Here is a 19,296-nt window from a genome sequence, read left to right as displayed (position 1 = left end):
GGTTTTATGGGCGAACGCTTCACCACGGACCAGGTGTTCGCCATTCGCCAAGTACTGCAGAAATGCCGCGAATACAACGTGCCCACACATCATCTATTCATCGACTTCAAAGCCGCATATGATACAATCGATCAGGACCAGCTATGGCAGCTAATGCACGAACACGGATTTCCGGATAAACTGACACGGTTGATCAAAGCGACGATGGATCGGGTGATGTGCGTAGTTCGAGTTTCAGGGGCATTCTCGAGTCCCTTCGAAACCCGCAGAGGGTTACGGCAAGGTGATGGTCTTTCGTGTCTGCTATTCAACATCGCTTTGGAAGGGGTAATACGAAGAGCAGGGATTAACACGAGTGGTACAATTTTCAATAAGTCAGTCCTGCTATTTGGCATCGCCGACGACATAGATATTATGGCACGTAACTTTGAGAAGATGGAGGAAGCCTACATCGGACTGAAGAGGGAAGCCAAGCGGATCGGACTAGTCATCAACACATCGAAGACGAAGTACATGATAGGAATACTTTGTATAAGTAAATCAGTTAGGATTACATTAGGATTGGTCAACTAACTGCAGTAAGATGCGTGGCTACAAAGCAAGACCATGCTGAAGGTGACTGAGTTCGATTACTAATGCAAAAATAGTAGCTTGAGTTAGAAATCTTACAGACTACAACCGCGGAAGTGCTTAATCAACACTATAGGCTCCGATGCAATGAGAAGAAGAAGGCGGTCAATCAACTATAGGAATGCTTGGAAAGATCACATTTCTTGGCAAGTCGATTTCCAGTAGTTGCATTGTTAATAGTTTTAGTGGAAAAACTTCACTACAATTTGGAACGTTACTTTATACGTGCTTCAATTTGAATTGTACAACGTTTAATTATCGACCTACTGTTAAAAGCTAAACACGGTAATCGTGAACGACTAGCGTCTGCAATTGCAACATGAGAAAATATAACAATACAAATAATTTTACACTTTTTTGCTTCTGATTCCCTTGCTTTATGGGTTTGAACTCAATCTGGGTTTGGTGCGGTCATGCACCGTGGCACAAAAAAAAACAAACAAAACTATCTAATAATTACGCAAAACCATCCTAATTGGATACATTTTTTCCCCCATTTCGTTGTTTTACTACGCAGGCAGAATTTTATGAAAATTGACAATCGTCCCCTGGTAAATCTATAATTGAATCTGTCTCCTGGCGGTTCACTCGCCAAACCATCCCGCGGCCTAGAGTGGGTTAATGTGCATTTTAAGCTTGGCAGCTCCGTGTCGTGGAACGTGCGCTGTTCGTGCAATCGTTTCGCTATGGTTTGGTGCATTTTAGGCTAAACTAATTCTATATTCACAGATCCGTGCCAGTAACAGTGCGAGGTTTGGTCGCTAATTTTTGTACATATCACATAGAACCTTCTCCATGGGAGTGTTTCCGATCGTTTTTTGGAAATAAATTGATTCGATTTTGTGCGAGTTGATGATTCGAAGCAGCGGCAGCATCAGCAGCAGCCTACCGAAGCGTGCAATTTGACCGGGAAATTGTGTTCGGGAATGTTGCGCCAGCATGACCTGAAATCGGGGGAAGGTGGTTAAGAATTGGACTCTGCTACGATGCACGGCTGTTAGAGCAGCATACCTGAGCTTGATCCTGTAGGTTTTCGATTTGAACTGGATCCTTCAATCCCCGAGCCTCGGACCGAAATAGAACAATTGCCTTCATGCAAGCGAACTCCGCCGGATCAACCAGAACCGATTTGAATCGGCAAAGTGTGTCGTTCAAAACCCGCAAATCTTGCGCTAGCTACAATTAGAAATAATTTATTAGGAATATTTTCTGGTTTATTATTCTATATGTGAGGTTCACCTGTCCCGGCTTGAAGACTCCGGAATTATTCACGCTGGAGCAGTGTTCGTTTAGCGAGAAAAGCGTACAGGCAGAAGTGTCAATCGGCATGCACCACTGAATTGCGTTCAGCAGGAACAGTTCCGACCAGGATTCCTCCAACAAGATAACCTGCAATCAATCGGCATATTTTTCTCTCTTTTCTTCAGCGATGGACATTGTTTTATATTACCTGATCCCTGAAGGTCAAACTTGCGAAGCTGGGTAGATTTTTGGCCCACTTGACGGCCATGAAGAGCAGTCTTGCACTGGTTTCGTAGATAGTTTCTTGAAAGTTGAACATCTGGAATATTCGTTAGTTTCATAAGCTTTGAAGAAATAGAGTATTAAAGTGGGATTTTTACCGGACTCTGACCATACAGCGGGTGATTCACCAGACTAGGAATGGTAACGTTACTCTGCACTGGATCCGCATCCTCATCGTTAGTTACGTCAATTGAATCATCTGAAAAAATGAAGAGTAAATTTGAAGTAATTTTAAATGTAAATTACAGATACAAGTGCGGTAACTAGAGAAAGCATATAACAATATGTTAAAGATAAGGGACAATTATTAATAACATTGTCCTATATCAAAAACATTCGCAAAATTTGCAACTAGTTTTTTTTTGTTATTATGCGTGAATCCGGCTAGGATTCCGAACGAAATCCGTTTGGGATTCCGAACGGAATCCATCTGGCATTTATCTGGGATTCCAATAGAATCTGACTGGGACTGCGAATGAAATTTTGACTGGGATTCCGAACGGAATCCGACTGAAATCTGATTGTGATTTCAAATGGGATCTGATGGAGGTTCCGAACGGAATTCATCTGGGATTCCGGACATTATCCACCTAGAATTCTGAATAAAATCCGTCTAGAATTCCGAACGGAATCCGTCTGAGATTCCGAACGGAATCCGTCTGAGATTCCGAACGGAATTCGTTTGAGATTCCGAACGGAATCCGTTTGGGATTCCTAACGGAATTTCCCTGGGATTCCGACTGGAATCTGTCTAGGATTTCGACCGGAATCCGTCTGGGATTCCGAACGGAATCTTTCTGGGATTCCTAACGGAAACCGTCTGGAATTCCGAACGGAATCCGTCTGGGATTCCGAACGGAATCCGTCTGGGATTCCGAACGGAATCCGTCTGGGATTCCGAACGGAATCCGTCTGGAATTCCGAACGGAATCCGTCTGGAATTCCGAACGGAATCCATCTGGAATTCCGATCGAAATCCGTCTGGAATTCCGAACGAAATCCATCTAGAATTCCGAACGAAATCCGTCTGGAATTCCGAACGGAATACATCTCGGATTCCGAACGGAATACATCTCGGATTCCGAACGGAGTCCATCTCGGATTCCGAACGGAATCCATCTCGGATTCCGAAGGAAATCAATCTCAGATTCCGAACGGAATCTGTCTGGGATTCCGAAAGAAAACCGTCTGGGGTTCAGAACGGAATTCGTCTGGGATTCCAAACGGAATCTGGGATTCCTAATGAAATCCGTCTTTGATTCCGAATGGAATCCGTCTGGGGTTCAGAACGGAAGTCGTCTGGGATTCCAAACGAAATTTATCTGGAATTCCGAACAGAATCCTGAATGGAATCCGTCTAGGATTCCGCACGGGATCCGTCTGGGATTTATAACGCAATTCGTCTTGGAGTCCAAACGAAATCCGTCTGGGATTCCAAATAAAATTTTGTTAGGTATTCCGAATGAAATCCAACTGAAGCCTGATTATGATTTCGAATTTAATCCGATTGAGATTCGAAACTGGGATTCCGAACGGAATTCGCCTGGGATACCGAACGGAATTCGCCTGGGATTCCGAACGGAATCCGTCTGGGATTCCGAACGGAATCCGTGTGGCATTTGTCTGGGATTCCAATAGAATCTGACTGGGACTGCGAATGAAATTTTGACTGGGATTCCGAACGGAATCCGACTGAAATCTGATTGTGATTTCAAATGGGATCCGATTGAGATTCCGAATGGAATCCATCTGGGATTCCGAACATTATCCACCTAGAATTCCGAATAAAATCCGTCTAGAATTCCGAACGGAATCCTTTTGGAATTCCGAACGGAATCCAGACGGATTTCGTCTGGGATTCCGAACAGAGTCTATACGGAATTCCAAACGAAATCCGTCTGGAATTTCGAACGGAATCCGTCTGGGATTCCGAATTGGATCTGTCTTGGATTCCGAACGGAATCCGTCATGTATTTCTAACGGAATACATCTCGGATTCCGAACGGAGTCCATCTCGGATTCTGAACGGAATCCATCTCGGATTCTGAACGGAATCCATCTCGGATTCCGAACGGTATTCATATCGGATTCCGAACGGAATCCATCTCGGATTCCGAACGGTATTCATATCGGATTCCGAACGGAATCCATCTCGGATTCCGAAGGAAATCCATCTCAGATTCCGAACGGAATCTGTCTGGAATTCCGAACGGAGTCCGTCTGGGATTCCGAACGAAATCCGTCTAAGGTTCAGAACGGAATTCGTCTGGGATTCCAAACGGAATTTGGGATTCCGAATGAAATCCGTTTTTGATTCCGATCTGTCTGAGATACCGAACGGAATCCATCTGAGATTCCGAATGGAATCCGTTTGGAATTCTGAACGGAATCCGTCTGGGGTTCAGGACGGAAGTCGTCTGGGATTCCAAACGAAATTTATCTGGAATTCCGAACAGAATCCCGAACGAAATCCGCCTGGGATTTCAAATAAAATTATGTTTGGTATTCCGAATGAAATCCAAATAAAACCTGATTATGATTTCGAATTTAATCCGATTAAGATTCCGAATGGAATTCGTCTGGGATTCCGAACGGAGCTCGTCTGGGATTCCGAACGGAACTCGTCTGGGATTCCGAACGGAATTCATCTGGAATTCCAAACGGAATCTGTGATTTCGAATGAAATCCGTCAAGAATACCAACCGGAATCTGTCTGGGATTCCGAACGGAATCCTTCTGGGATTCCGAACGGAATCCTTCTGGGATTCCGAACGGAATCCTTCTGGGATTCCGAACGGAATCCTTCTGGGATTCCGAACGGAATCCTTCTGGGATTCCGAACGGAATCCTTCTGGGATTCCGAACGGAATCCTTCTGGGATTCCGAACGGAATCCTTCTGGGATTCCGAACGGAATCCTTCTGGGATTCCGAACGGAATCCTTCTGGGATTCCGAACGGAATTTTTCTGGGATTCCGAACGGAATTTTTCTGGGATTCCGTACGAAATTCGTCTGGGATTCGAACGGAATCCGTCTGGGATTCCGAACGGAATCCGTCTGCAATTCCGAATGGAATTTGTCTGCAATTCCGAATAGAATCCGTCTGGAATTCCGAACGGAATCCATCTGGAATTCCGAACGAAATCCGTCTGGAATTCCGAACGAAATCCGTCTGGAATTCCGAACGGAATCCGTCAGGGATTCCGTACTTAATCTGTCTGGGATTCCGAACGAAATCCGTCTGCGATTCCGAACGGAATCCAACTGGGATTTCGAACGGAATTCGTCTGGGATTCCGTACGGAATTCGTCTGGGATTCCTTACGGAATTCGTCTGGGATTCCTTACGGAATTCGTCTGGGATTCCTTACGCAATTTGTTTGGGATTCCGAACGGAATCCGTCTGGGATTCCGAACGGAATTCGCCTGGGATTCCGAACGGAATTCGCCTGGGATTCCGAACCGAATTCGTCTGGGATTCCGAACGGAATCCGTCTGCAATTCCGAACGGAATTTGTCTGCAATTCCGAATGGAATCCGTCTGGAATTCCGAACGGAATCCGTCTGGAATTCCGAACGGAATCCATCTGGAATTCCGAACGAAATCCGTCTGGAATTCCGAACGAAATCCGTCTGGAATTCCGAACGGAATTTGTCTGCGATTCCGAACGGAATCCATCTGGGATTCCGAACTGAATTCGTCTGGGATTCCGTACGGAATTCGTCTGGGATTCCTTACGGAATTCGTCTAGGATTCCTTACGCAATTCGTTTGGGATTCCGTACAGAATTCGTCTGGGATTCGAACGGAATCCGTCTGGGATTCCGAACGGAATCCGTCTGGGGTTCAGGACGGAAGTCGTCTGGGATTCCAAACGAAATTTATCTGGAATTGCGAACAGAATCCCGAACGAAATAAGCCTGGGATTTCAAATAAAATTATGTTTGGTATTCCGAATGAAATCCAACTAAAACCTGATTATGATTTCGAATTTAATCCGATTAAGATTCCGAATGGAATTCATCTGGGATTCCGAACGGAACTCGTTCGGGATTCCGAACGGAATTCATCTGGAATTCCAAACGGAATCTGTGATTTCGAATGAAATCCGTCAAGAATACCAACCGGAATCTGTCTGGGATTCCGAACAGAATCCGTCTGGGATTCCGAGCAGAATCCTTCTGGGATTCCGAACGGAATTCGTCTGCGATTCCGAACGGAATCCATCTGGGATTCCGAACGGAATCCGTCAGGGATTTCGAAAGGAATCCGTCTGGGATTCCGAACGGAATCCTAACGAAAAACTTACCATGCAATTAATGTAGCAGATCATGAATATGTGTCAGCATCTGTAACTTTGTTTAATTGCCTGTAGTCTCCAACGAAGCCCATTCTTCTTCGAGTATTCGACACACAATGCAATGGGCTTGCCCATGAGCTACTCGATTTCCCACAGATTCCCAAGTCGATCAATATTTGAAATTATTCTGTTGCAGCCTTAATTTTATCATGATACATTCTTCTGGCTTTACTGGCGACTGGTGGATCTCTTGTGGAATCCGTTCCAACGGAGGTCCCTGTCGGCAAACTGATACCAATTGTCCAATTGTAACTGTATTACCAATTGTCTGAGTTAGAACTGCAACCGTACACGCGAAGTCATGCTCATGCAAAACTTTGATAGATTAACGTTCAACAAATCACCTAATCACTTACGCCAGCTGCCACCAGACTATTACACCCTAATATACGGTTAACGCCTCTTGGGACCTGTTTCAGACAAATCACCGTCGGTACATTGCTCAATTTCAATTTCAATCCTCCGCAAACAATCTCTCAATGCAAATCGGGCGACTTTCCTCCCGCCCCTAGGAAAAAAAAGTCCACAGAGCAACAAAGCACGAAAAAAAAATCCTCTCAACGCGCAATGTGACATTGGCGACGGCTAAACGGCTGTTAAACGGCTATAAAAATTTCAATGAAAAACTCGTTTGTGCTCTTTCTCCGCCGGCGCGTTCCGAATTGGAAAAGTTTACAATGGCAAGTTTTTCGATCTGCAACCATCACGTCCCTCCGCGGTGTGGCCGCGGATAGAGAACCGATGGAAGCGCAGGGAGGCGCACTCTCGTTCAGGTATTGTGAGGCATTCAAATCATTATTGCTGTAATTTATGTGCACCCTACCGATGAGTCCCGCCAATGACCCACTATGGACAAACTCTTCGTTGATGCTTGGCACGATGAAGAGTCTAAAAACTTCAAAACCTAACATCTGGTAGTAACGATCTTGAACGAAACCAGCCCTGCGTCAAGAAAATAATATTTTTTACCATCTGATTTTCCATAGTGTGCCAAGAACAAAAGAGCCAAACACTGAGGAGGAAATATTGCAGGGTACCATTTTTTGCGCAAGAAACTCCAATCGAGAGTCACGTGGTAGGCTTATTAAGGCAAACCCGACGGACCCAGAAGAAAAAGTTCACCCACCCACGCAGCGCCGTTCGGTTCCCAAGGGAAGCGGGTTGCAAGAGGTGAAACGCACACTCTACGGCTCAGGTTGAGATTGATTCTCCAAAGACGTCAACAAAACGTTTGATGCAAAATCCCTTTCGGAAAGCTTTTTATTTGATTGAATTTTTATTTTTCCTTTCTTTGCACAGGGAACATAGGGCGGTAATCTTTCTGATTTGCATTTTAGAGAAGACGGTGGCACAATTCAACTGTTGTTGGTGGGACGGTAACAGTTTTCTGCGGGTGCTGTATGTGGGTTGGAAGATAAATGAAAAAAAAAATCTTTGGACGATTATGAGGAAATGAATTGCAGTCGACATTGCGACGCCGGCGGGACAAATTTAAGTAGAAATTATTACACAGACGGAAGCGGTGAGGATTAGAGCAAAAGAAACTGTTGCACATGTGAGATAAAGTTTAATTTACATTACACATCTGCGGAAAAATAAAATTGTATTTTATTACGGCATGTTCAGCTCAAGAATTCTGAACTCAAATGTTGCCATCTGACGTTTCTGAGTTGATTCAACGGAAATTCCATTCCATCCATTAGTCTTATAGAATTGTGGTTTTCTGTTCATAAAAGTGTTGTACATAAAATAAACATATTTAAGAAACCACACGAATGAAGTTATTTACTTTCACATTATATGTTTTTGAGATTGCTACAAATATTGTAGTGTATGAATTTTGGGTGTCAGGCCCAGTGGCGTAGCCAGAAAATTGGACTGGGGACTTATTTGAGAGGATTTAAACAAAAATTTTCTCTAAAAATTTATATAGCCAATTTATAAATTTAATTTCAAAGTATCGAGATTTTTAAGAAGCATTTGTAAGTACATTCTGAATACGGCATTGATATTGTGACTCATGCCACCAAGTGGTTCTCCGGAATATTTATTTGAAAAAATGGCTGATTTAATGGTGGGTTGAGTATGAATTACAACACCAGATCCGCACTCCTAGTATAAAAAAAAAATGTTGAAAAATCCTTGTGCTCACAATAAAAGGATGTTCCGGATTTTCTAAAGGATCACTTGGTGGCCAAGGTGATCCATGTATAAACCACAATGTCACACTCAGAATGTGGGACAATAACCCGGCGAAAATGGTTCCGATAGTGATGCGACAGTGACAGGAAGGCGAGGTGCACAGCGAGCAAGGTGGATCGATTAGTGGAAAAAGATTTGCGGAGATAAAAGGAGACGAATTTTAGGTACTGCAGAAGCTACCCTGGCCTTAGTTTGAATAAATGAAATGAAATAATTTCCTTTCTCAGAATGCCACATTAAATGGTGCTTTGCGATAAAAATTATTAGTTTGAACGTTTACGGATGTTCCGGATCTTCCGGAGGGTCACGGTAAACATGTATAAGCCACAACATCAAATCCATACTCAGAATGTAAAAAAATATAAATTTGCCCTTTTGGGATCCTCCTGATCTTCCGGAGGACCAAAGGTGTACGTTAGAGGTGTGCGCCACCGCCACCGCCGACAGTTTATAGCATCACACCGCCGCCGTTTCAAATTTCTGTCAAAGAATGACTTCCAGCGGAAATTTCGAACAATTTCCCGTCGGAATATGAAGAACTTCCTCCAAAATACCGAAAAAAAAATCCTGAGCAAATTTCCGTAAAAAAATGGACGAAGTTTCCGCGGAATTTCTGGAGAATTTAGTTGCATATCCCAATTTCCTGAGGAAATTGTAAACAATTCGGTATCAACATTTCAAAAGGGCGAAACTAATGTGTGCCCAACAGGAGGGTGAAACGCCTGTCATCCGCGGTACAATGACACTCTACCCAATATTGTTTTTAGTACTCCTGTTTTTGGTACCCAGTACTGGGTGGTATACCCGAATTCAGCTGCTCATTTTGGGTGATTGGCTCGTACGCAGTTAGTGCTAATTATCGACAATTAACTTTTCCTGGCGAAAACTTGCAATTAGTAGAGGTATATCGAGCCTTTTGTGTTTGTATGGCTGTTTTATGTAAAAAATAGCCCGTCGGTACTTCCGAAGTTTTGTTTTCACGCATTAAACGAAATTAAAACAAAAACATTGTAGGCCATATTGAATGAATGATGGGTAGGCGTATTAGCCTTCTCTTCAGCCCCCTGGTGCCCAACCACGCAATTCAGTGCCATTGAATGAAAGAAGTGGATTCGTAGCTTCCATCAGTGGTGTTGAATTGCGTGGGTTGGCTCAAGTTGGCCCATAAGCGATGTGAAAGGCTCTGCTTTAGATAAGCAGATTCGCCCTTTTGAAATGTTGGTACCGAACTTACAATAAAATTTTTATATCAATCAGTAGTATCAATTTTGTAAAACTTCTTTTGGAAACTCTAAAGAATTTTGTTTGGAAATTTCTGCAAAGCTGCAAAGCCGCAAAGTTGTTTGGCCGAATATGTCATTTGGCCGAACAATTCTGTAGACCGATACTCGTCTGGCCGAAAATAATTTGTATAGATATATAGCCTATAATGTCGTTAGGCCGAACAGGTCATTTCTAATCTAATCTAATCTCATACTTGCGTAGCCAATACTTGAAAGCATCCTGGAAAATTATGGTTTCTGAATTCCGTCATTTTTCTTTTCATACGGCCAGGCCAACTACGCAGTTACCGCAGAGATGACTCCTAGATATTGAGCGACTTCATGAATACCTAAAGTCACTCAATAGCTTGGAATCGAGAGGAATTGAAGAAAGCGTGGGCTTCCTATAATATACATAGGGGAGGGGGGGCTATATACCCTAGCTAAGCAAACACTGCTTTATTGTCTTATTTGTAACGCTGTTCATGGGTATTTTTAGATTATGCAACAGTCAAACAAGATGGCTAGTTAATGCCATTCAAAAATTGACAAAAAATCTCAATAATACTGATAATATTCACATTTCAAAAAAGTGGTAATATTTTGTTGCCGGAAAACTCATGAGGCAAAACGCCTTTTAGCTGGCAGCTCCTAGGGAACAAAGCACCACTCGTCGGCGAATCAACATTCTGGTATGGATAGTGCGTGGAGACGCAAGTACATTGTGGGTTAGAGTCACTAGGGCATTTTGCCTCGCCAAAATGTTAGATGTTTCTTCAAAATGTGGAAATTTTCGGCTTTTCCGACCTTTCCATACACTATTTTGACACTTTTTTCCTAACCTACATAATTTTAGATCTAGTATTGTTAAGGCCATCTTAATGACGGTAATTATGAGGGAAACCACAACAGGCGTTTTGCCTCGTGGAGGCGTTTTGGGGCCTTTTTGCCTTTCTCGTATACTAAGTATACGGTAAAGGCTATATGATCGCTCCAAAAACAAACTTTTTATAGAAGGCCCGGAGACCCATAGTGTTATATACCAATCGACTCAGTTCGACGAATTGAGGTGATGTCTGTGTGTGTATGTGTGTGTGTGTGTGCGCAAAACTACTCAAAAAATGTCACTCATTTTTCGGGCACTTATCCTCAACCGATTTGCTCGCAACAAGTTGCATTCGACGCAGAATCCTGTCCCATTGTTTCCTATTTGAAATTGGTCAGATCGAACTATGGGATCAGAAGTTATGGCCAAAATACAAATTCATACGAAAAAATCGCGTAAAAAATGTCACTCATTTTTCGGGCACTTATTCTCAACCGATTTGCTCGCAACAAGCTGCATTCGATGCAGAATCCTGTCCCATTGTTTCCTATTTGAAATTGTCCAGATCGAACTATGGGATCAGAAGTTATGGCCAAAATACAAATTCATACGAAAAAATCGCGTAAAAAATGTCACTCATTTTTCGGGCACTTATCCTCAGCCAATTTGCTCGCAACAAGTTGCATTCGACGCAGAATCCTGTCCCATTGTTTCCTATTTGAAATTGGTCAGATCGGACTATGGAATCAGAAGTTATGGCCAAAATACAAATTCATACGAAAAAATCGCGTAAAAATGTCACTCATTTTTCGGACACTTATCCTCAACCGATTTGCTTGCAACAAGTTGCATTTGACGCAGAATCCTGCCCCATTATTTTCTATTTGAAATTGGTCAGATCGGACTATGGGATCAGAAGTTATGGCCAAAATACAAATTCATACGAAAAAATCGCGTAAAAAATGTCACTCATTTTTCGGGCACTTATCCTCAACCGATTTGCTCGCAACAAGTTGCATTCGACGCAGAATCCTGTCTCATTGTGTCCTATTTGAATTTGGCCAGATCGGACTGTGGGATCGAAAGTTATGGCCAAAATACAAATTCATACGAAAAAATCACGTAAAAAATGTCACTCATTTTTCGGGCACTTATCCTTAACCGATTTGCTCGCAACAAGTTGCATTCGACGCAGAATCCTGTCCCATTGTTTCCTATTTGAAATTGGTCAGATCGGACTATGGGATCTGAAGTTATGGCCAAAATACAAATTCATACGAAAAAATCGCGTAAAAAATGTCATTCATTTTCCGGGCACTTATCCTCAACCGCTTTCATCGCAACAAGTTGCATTCGATGCAGAATCCTGTCCCATTGTTTTCTATCTGAAATTGGCCAGATCGGACTGTGGGATCGAAAGTTATGGCCAAAATACAAATTCATACGAAAAAATCGCGTAAAAAATGTCACTCATTTTCCGGGCACTTATCCTCAATCGATTTGCTCACAACAAGTTGCATTCGACGTAGAATCCTGTCCCGTTGTTTCCTATTGAAAATTGGCCATATCGGACTGTGCGATCGAAAATTATACCATTTTGTTCTGAAAAAAATCGATAAAAAATGTCACTCATTTTTCAGGCACTATTCCTCAACCGATTTGTTCGCATTAAATTGCATTCGACGCAGAATGTCTCATATTTTCTTATTGAAAATTAGCCAGATCGGACTATGGGCTTAGATGTTATGGTCAAATTACTATTTATTGTGAAAAAGAGTTCAAAAAAGTCTAGCTCATTTTTTTAGCACTTAGACTTCATCTATTCCCCCCCAAGCAACACAAGTTCAACAAATCTGGTTGCAGTAACCATATAGTGACTGAATCCGGTCATATATAAGTTACTGTGATTGATGTGCAATATGTGTGCTTCTCAGGTCGCTCGCAACAGATTGCATTCGACGCAGAATCTTGTCCCATTGTTACCTAAAGAAACTTGGCCGGATCGTACAATTGGGTCAAAAGTTATGGCGAAAATACTAATTTTAAAACTACTAAATAAAATGCCATTTTTTGCTCTTATGGTCATCCGATTTGTTTGCAACAAATTGCGTTTGGCGAGAATTTTTTTCTGCATATAAACAAATATGAAAAATAAGACCAATCCACATATTGGTGTTATTTGAGATTTTTCCAAACCTTTTGAACGAACGAGAAAGGCACCATCACCGCTAGGTGGATTAATCTGGGTTTAATGTATTAATCTATTACAGATTAAATGTCTTCTGTTATAGCCTATTCAGAGCACGATTCTACTCACATGATGAAGAGTAGCTTGATATCAAGGATTGCTCATCGTATTTTCATTTCATATGAAATTTATCACTCTAAATGCCTCGTAAATGCTTGTAATATGAATATGCCATTATTGAGTTGAAAAACATTTGTGATCAATAAGAATCACTACATGAAAACTTTCGTTGCATTTCATAAGTGCTTAATAAAACTTAGCAAAACTCCGACCATATCACCTCGATTTAATTGATCATTTCTAACTTTCAAATACATTTCTGACATAAAAAAGACAGGAAGAAAACAAACAAATAAAAACAAATAATGTAATAATGTTTCATCATATACATATTTATTTTGCTTCATCAAATGATTTGTAACATTCATCACGCAGCACAATTTCATACGATTAATCCAAAAAAATATATTGTTGATTTCAATAATTAACCAATTATTGAATCAAAAAGTTTTTATTGTTGGTTTAACAATATTTTCTGGTTGAAACAACAATAATTATTTTATTTCAACAATATTTCTTTTTAACCGTATTCGCTTAAAAGAGAATCAACGTGTAGTTTTCTATATTTACTCTTTAAAATTATTTGTCTGAAGATTTGAGCTTCCTTTCCGTGCGGAGGAATTATTGTTGTTTAAATGCAAACTGAATATGGAGTAAACGCATTCCTCGAATTGCCGGTAAGTTCTTCTGATTAGAATAATTGAAATCGTGTACGATAAATGTACAATTTCTACATTTCCAGGATAAATGGCTACCAAAACATTAAGTCATGACCCTTCAAGTTGGAAGAGCTGATTCCGACTATGTAGCCCGAAAGATTATACATAGCCGGTTGAGTATAGATGACAAATTTATCAGGTAAATTAAATATTTAATTAAATTGAAAACAATTAAAAAAAGTTTGAAATAAAACCTTATTTTAGCATGTTCTCCAGTGAGCCACAACTTTCGATTCCAAATAGCATTCACATCAGTAACCAGCAGATTTGATATCAAATAAAATGTACCATAATATTTCTCGTTACCTAAATAAAGAAGTTGAAAACCTAAACTTCAATCCTTCCTGTTTATTATTAAGTTTTGAAAATAAGAAAGAATATTATATTGTTGAATCAATCGTATTTTTATATTGAATCAACAACACAATCATAATCATTTCAACAATATTATTGTTGTTCCAACAATAACACGACGCAAACCATAAAACAATTTGATTGTAGAAACAACAATATTATAGATTGATTCAAACAGTAAATATTATTAGCCCTGAGTTAACAATATTTATTGTTGAATTTGACCCAGAATATTGTTGTTTCTACAATACATTTCTGTGCGTGATATTTTTTTTTTCATGACATATATTTTATTGTGAAATCAAATATATGGCCAACAATCAAACTCATTCGAATGGCTATATGATATTTTGCTCGCAAATCTTTTTATACTCATTACATTGGTTATTATCATGCATATATTTCATTTTAGTTATAATACATATGCTATATTATTTTTATGCCATCAGGGATATTTTTTTCAGATCAGGCCCAAGGTCCAGGGATAACGGTATTCATCAGCCGAAACACCACCTTATTTCCTCTACAATATTACTGATTTGACTGTAAATATATGAAATGGGACTGGGATGGTGCATCAGGGCATCAATGAAGTTACAATTGGACAATGAAGTGGTAGCCAATCGGAGTCAAGGAAGGAAAGTATCAGTCGTTCGCGTCTATTACTTTTATCTCCAACAGTTGTTAACCAGTTGACGCGCCCTTCTTCAAACAAATCATCCCGTGGAAAGCTTAACAAGAATTGCAAATTTCATTATTATTTTTGTTGGATCATTTTGCTGGAAGGAGATTCTTATTTTCCAGTGGGTTTAGTGTAAGTGTCTCTGCTTACAGGTCCACCACCCCCATGTTTGGCCTTTCATACAGCAATATGTTGAATTCAAAATTATATTGAAATTTGACCTTACTGTTAAGTGGAACCGCATGCAGAGCAAGACTCCAGCCAGGATGGTGGCTAACTACATACATACATACATACATAAACAAATATGAAAAATAAGACCAATCCACATATTTCTTCCAAATTTTTCCAAACCTTTTGAACGAACGAGAAAGGCACCATCACCGCTAGGTGGATTAATCTGGGTTTTTTTTTTTCTTCCTGAGCCATGGAGGGGGAATCTGCTCAACAGACATCCTGGGTTGACCAGGAAGTGCGGGGTTAGGGATCACCGAGGGAGGCAGGACTACATCCCCGACCCGCTAAACCGTTTCCATTGCCGCCAAGCCCATAATCCCTTCGGTACAACCAGAAAGTAATGCTTCAAAGGGGGGCCAGTGCACAACGCACCCTCGAGGTTAGCTGCGTGTCCTTGCAGCACCGAACATCGTAACTCGCTTTTTTAGAAGAACACCATGGTATCGTGCCAGCGCATTGCCGGCTTTCCAGGTGGCCTTACCACGCCCTATGTCCTCGGAAGGTGGGAAGGGTCGACTTCGCGCCTGCTTCCCTCTGCACGACTGGTATCAAGAATGATGATGCCGCGTGCACCCCAAATTGACCTTTCTGCGATAGGGCCTATTCGCCAGTACACAGAGGGACTTGCCGACGCGAGGCCTACGCCTGCCCCAGCCTTGACGAGGACCCCTTTCCGTCCTCGGGCTTGGAACCCGCCCGGTTGACCGACGCCGCGAAAGCGACGATACCATGTTGTTCTTCGCGCGGCCACTTGTTCGATAAAAGGATCGAGTGCGACCACAGGGCACCGGTATGACCCATGAAGCCGACTCCGAACCCTTGGACCACTTATTTGCGCCTGAACTAGCCATTCCTCGAGTCCACGCGCCTACACCTTCTGTGTAGCTCCGAGACGATTTGGGCGATAGTCGATAAAACGGCGTTCCAGCCAACTTCATCTTTACACATCCTCCGAACTAGGTTGTCCGGGGTAGTGTCCAGACCAAATGTGGCAAGCATGTGGTCACGCATTGCGCGAAAACGTGGGCACACGAACAACACGTGTTCCGCCGTTTCCTCTAAACCTGCGCACACCGAGTGCCGGTGTGGGTACTGTCTGAAGCAACCATGGCCTGTAAGGACCTGGGTCAGGTGGAAAGTGATTTCCCCATGGCGCCTCTTGACCCACGTAACTATCTCCGGTATCAACCTATGTGTCCATCTACCCTTAGTGGAACTGTCCCACGCACGCTGCCATTTGACCATTGAGGCCAACCTGGCAGTTCTACGGATGCCTCTCGTGCCGCGCATTTCGAAGCACTCTATGTCTTCACCGATAACGATGTCAATAGGCATCATACCGGTGATGACGCAAAGTGCATCGTGCGACACAGTACGGTACGCGCTCGCAACTCTTAGGCACATGAGCCTATAACTTTCTAACTTCGTTCTGTAGCAGTTAATACGCAGGACCGTGCCCCAAGCTGGCCCCCCATACCTCAGTATGGACAGAGCAACGCTAGCCAGAAGCTTGCGCTTGCTGGCATAAACCGCAGAGCTATTGGACATCATCCGGGACAATGCCACTATAGCTGTGGAGGCACGCTTGCAGGCGTAATTGACGTGGCTACCAAAGGTGAGCTTATCGTCGATCATTACCCCCAAGAGTTTGATGGAGCGTTCAGAGGTGACCGTGCAGTTGCCTGCCCTTATCACCGCTTGTTTCTGAGACTTTCGGTTGTTAACAACAACCACCTCAGTTTTGTGGTAAGCCAGTTCTAACTTACTGGAACTCATCCACTCCCCCACAATTGCGATCGAGTGGGCTGCAGTCAACTCCACCTCTTCGATCGATTCGCCGTAGACCTCCAGCGTAATATCGTCAGCGAAGCCGACGATCACCACGCCCACCGGGAACTTCAACCTCAAGACACCGTCGTACATGACGTTCCATAACACCGGACCCAGTATAGAACCTTGCGGAACCCTTGAGGTTATGTCAACGCACTTCCCACCCGCCTCCGTGTCGTATACCAGTACTCGATTCTGGAAGTAGCTTCCGAGAATCTTGTACAGGTACTCGGGAATTCCAAGACGCAGGAGCGCATCTGCAATAGCTGCCCAACTGGCACTATTGAAAGCATTCCTCACGTCGAGAGTCACTACTGCACAATAGCGAACTCCCCTCCTCTTACGCTGGATAGCTATTTCCGCGGATTTGGTAACCGACAAGATAGCGTCTACGGTCGACTTACCCTTTCGGAAGCCAAACTGGTTACTCGATAGACCATCCGCACCCTCCGTGCGTATCAACAACCTGTTGAGGATGATCTTCTCGAGCACCTTCCCCGCCGTATCAAGCAGGCATATTGGTCTATATGCCGACGGATCTCCCGGTTGTTTTCCCGCCTTTGGCAATAGGACCAAGCTCTACCTTTTCCATGCTTCAGGGAAGACTCCCTCGTCCAGGCATCTCTGCATGACAGATCTGAACATCTTGGGAGCCTCAGCAATGGCCGCTTTGATGGCCAGGTTCGTAATACCATCCGGTCCTGACGCCTTACCTACACTAAGGGACTGTGCAATCCCCGCAAGTTCCGCCACAGTTACTCTTCCCTCATCGGCCACCCTGGCCCCTGGCCGCTCCGCAAAGGGAGGCCAGAGACTTGGGTCGTGACGTAGGAAGAGCCCCGCGATGATCCTTTCCAGCATCTCTGGAGACCGCTCTGCAGGGGCCATCGCCCCACGTGTCTTGGCCATTACGACCCTATAGGCGTCACCCCATAGATTCGCGTTGGCACTTTGACACAGGCCCTCGAAGCAGGCTTTTTTGCTTGATCTAATCTCAGTCTTCAGAGCGGTTCTAGCAGCCACGAACGCCACCCGTCGTTCAACACGCTCCTCTTCTGTGTGTGCTCGCTACATGTAGTAAGCCGGTGGCCTCCCATTCCTAGGGTGGACTTTCCTAGGCATGGTGACATCGCATGCACGCGAGAGTAATGTTACCAGCTGCTCGCCGCTCAGACCGAGAGTATTGTGCTCACGGCGGAGCGCTTCCTTAAACACCTCGTCGTCGAAGTATAATGTCTTCCACATACGAGGGCTAGGCCTCGCCCCTTCTTCCGTCCGCTGAATGCTGGTCGTATAGTCGATACTGTAGCGAACCGCCAGGTGGTCGCTGTGAGTGTAGCCATCATCTACCCTCCAGTTCGAACAACTCGTTTGGCCAGGGCTTCAGAACGTAACGTCGATAATCGACTCGGCCCCGTTCCAGCTGTAGGTACTTTTGGTACTGACATTAGTCAAGTCAACATCCAACATGGCCAGTGATTCCAGTAGGATCTGCCCCCGTTGATTTGTGGATCGGCTTCGGCCCAAGCGTTGAAGTCCCCCGCTATCACCACCGGCCTACGCCCCATCAAGTTAGCCGTCAAACAATCTAGCATTCGACCGAACTGCTCGATCGATCATCGAGGAGGCGCAGAAGAAGACCCCGTTGATTTTGGCAATGACGAAGCCCTCGTGTGTCGAAGACACCAACTCTTGGACTGGGTATTTCCCCGTTGTCCATATCGCCACCATTTTGGACCCATGTATGTATGTGTATGTATGTGTCTGTGTATGTGTGTGTCTGTGTATGTATGTGTCTGTGCGCAAAAAATGTCACTGATTTTTAGGTACTTATCCTCAACCATTTTGTTCGCAACAAGTTGCATTCGATGCAGAATTCTGTCTCATTGTTTCCTGTTGAAAATTGGCCAGATCGGACAATGGGATCGGAAGTAATGAACAAAATACAATTTTTTATTTGCACGAGAAAGGCACCATCACCTCTAGGTGGATTAATCAGGATTTTTTGGTATGAGTATCGACGAGGATTACATCGGAGGAGTACATCGAAATGCTAGAGATAAGCTTAATCAAACATGGCGAGTCAATCATGGGCCCATGACTAACTTACCAGCTTGATAATAATGCAACGATTCACAGGTCTAAATTGACAAATGCAAGGTTTTCTCGGGGCCCTAATTCCTTAGAAAACCTTTGGTTTATTATGATATGGAAATGATCTTTCAAACTTATACGTACATGCTCATGATAGAATTAGAGGCGAAAGTATAGGACTGATATTTTCGTTAGGATACGGCAGGCATGAAGAATGTTTTCATAGAAGTCGATTTGAAAGCGAGCGGAGGGCAATATCTGTGATGGTA

The 19,296-nt window shown here is 43.2% G+C and overlaps 1 protein-coding gene and 1 long non-coding RNA gene across 3 annotated transcripts in view; one reads left to right on the top strand and one right to left on the bottom strand.

Annotated features, from left to right (window-relative positions):
- Positions 1-307: 307 nt before the first annotated feature.
- Positions 308-19,296, bottom strand: part of LOC134212632 (photoreceptor-specific nuclear receptor-like) — a 115,716-nt gene continuing 96,727 nt past the window's right edge. Inside the window, exons 8-12 of one of the 2 annotated variants that reach the window (XM_062690648.1) lie at positions 2,253-2,353; positions 2,081-2,191; positions 1,870-2,019; positions 1,642-1,806; positions 308-1,574 (exon numbers count right to left, since the gene is read on the bottom strand). In XM_062690648.1, the coding sequence (XP_062546632.1) occupies positions 1,392-1,574; positions 1,642-1,806; positions 1,870-2,019; positions 2,081-2,191; positions 2,253-2,353 (710 nt within the window). In that variant the 3' untranslated portion in view covers positions 308-1,391. The remainder of the gene's footprint in view (positions 1,575-1,641; positions 1,807-1,869; positions 2,020-2,080; positions 2,192-2,252; positions 2,354-19,296) is intronic. The other variant, XM_062690649.1, reaches the window with a different exon arrangement.
- LOC134212633 (uncharacterized) lies at positions 13,705-14,155 on the top strand. The gene is made up of 3 exons (XR_009979316.1): positions 13,705-13,788; positions 13,854-13,969; positions 14,035-14,155. It is a non-coding gene; the product is annotated as an uncharacterized LOC134212633 (long non-coding RNA).

Source organism: Armigeres subalbatus, chromosome 2 (assembly GCF_024139115.2).
Source record: "Armigeres subalbatus isolate Guangzhou_Male chromosome 2, GZ_Asu_2, whole genome shotgun sequence".
Lineage (NCBI taxonomy): Eukaryota > Metazoa > Arthropoda > Insecta > Diptera > Culicidae > Armigeres > Armigeres subalbatus.
Note: the sequence above shows the minus strand (reverse complement) of the source record. Positions and strands in the feature narration are given on the sequence as shown.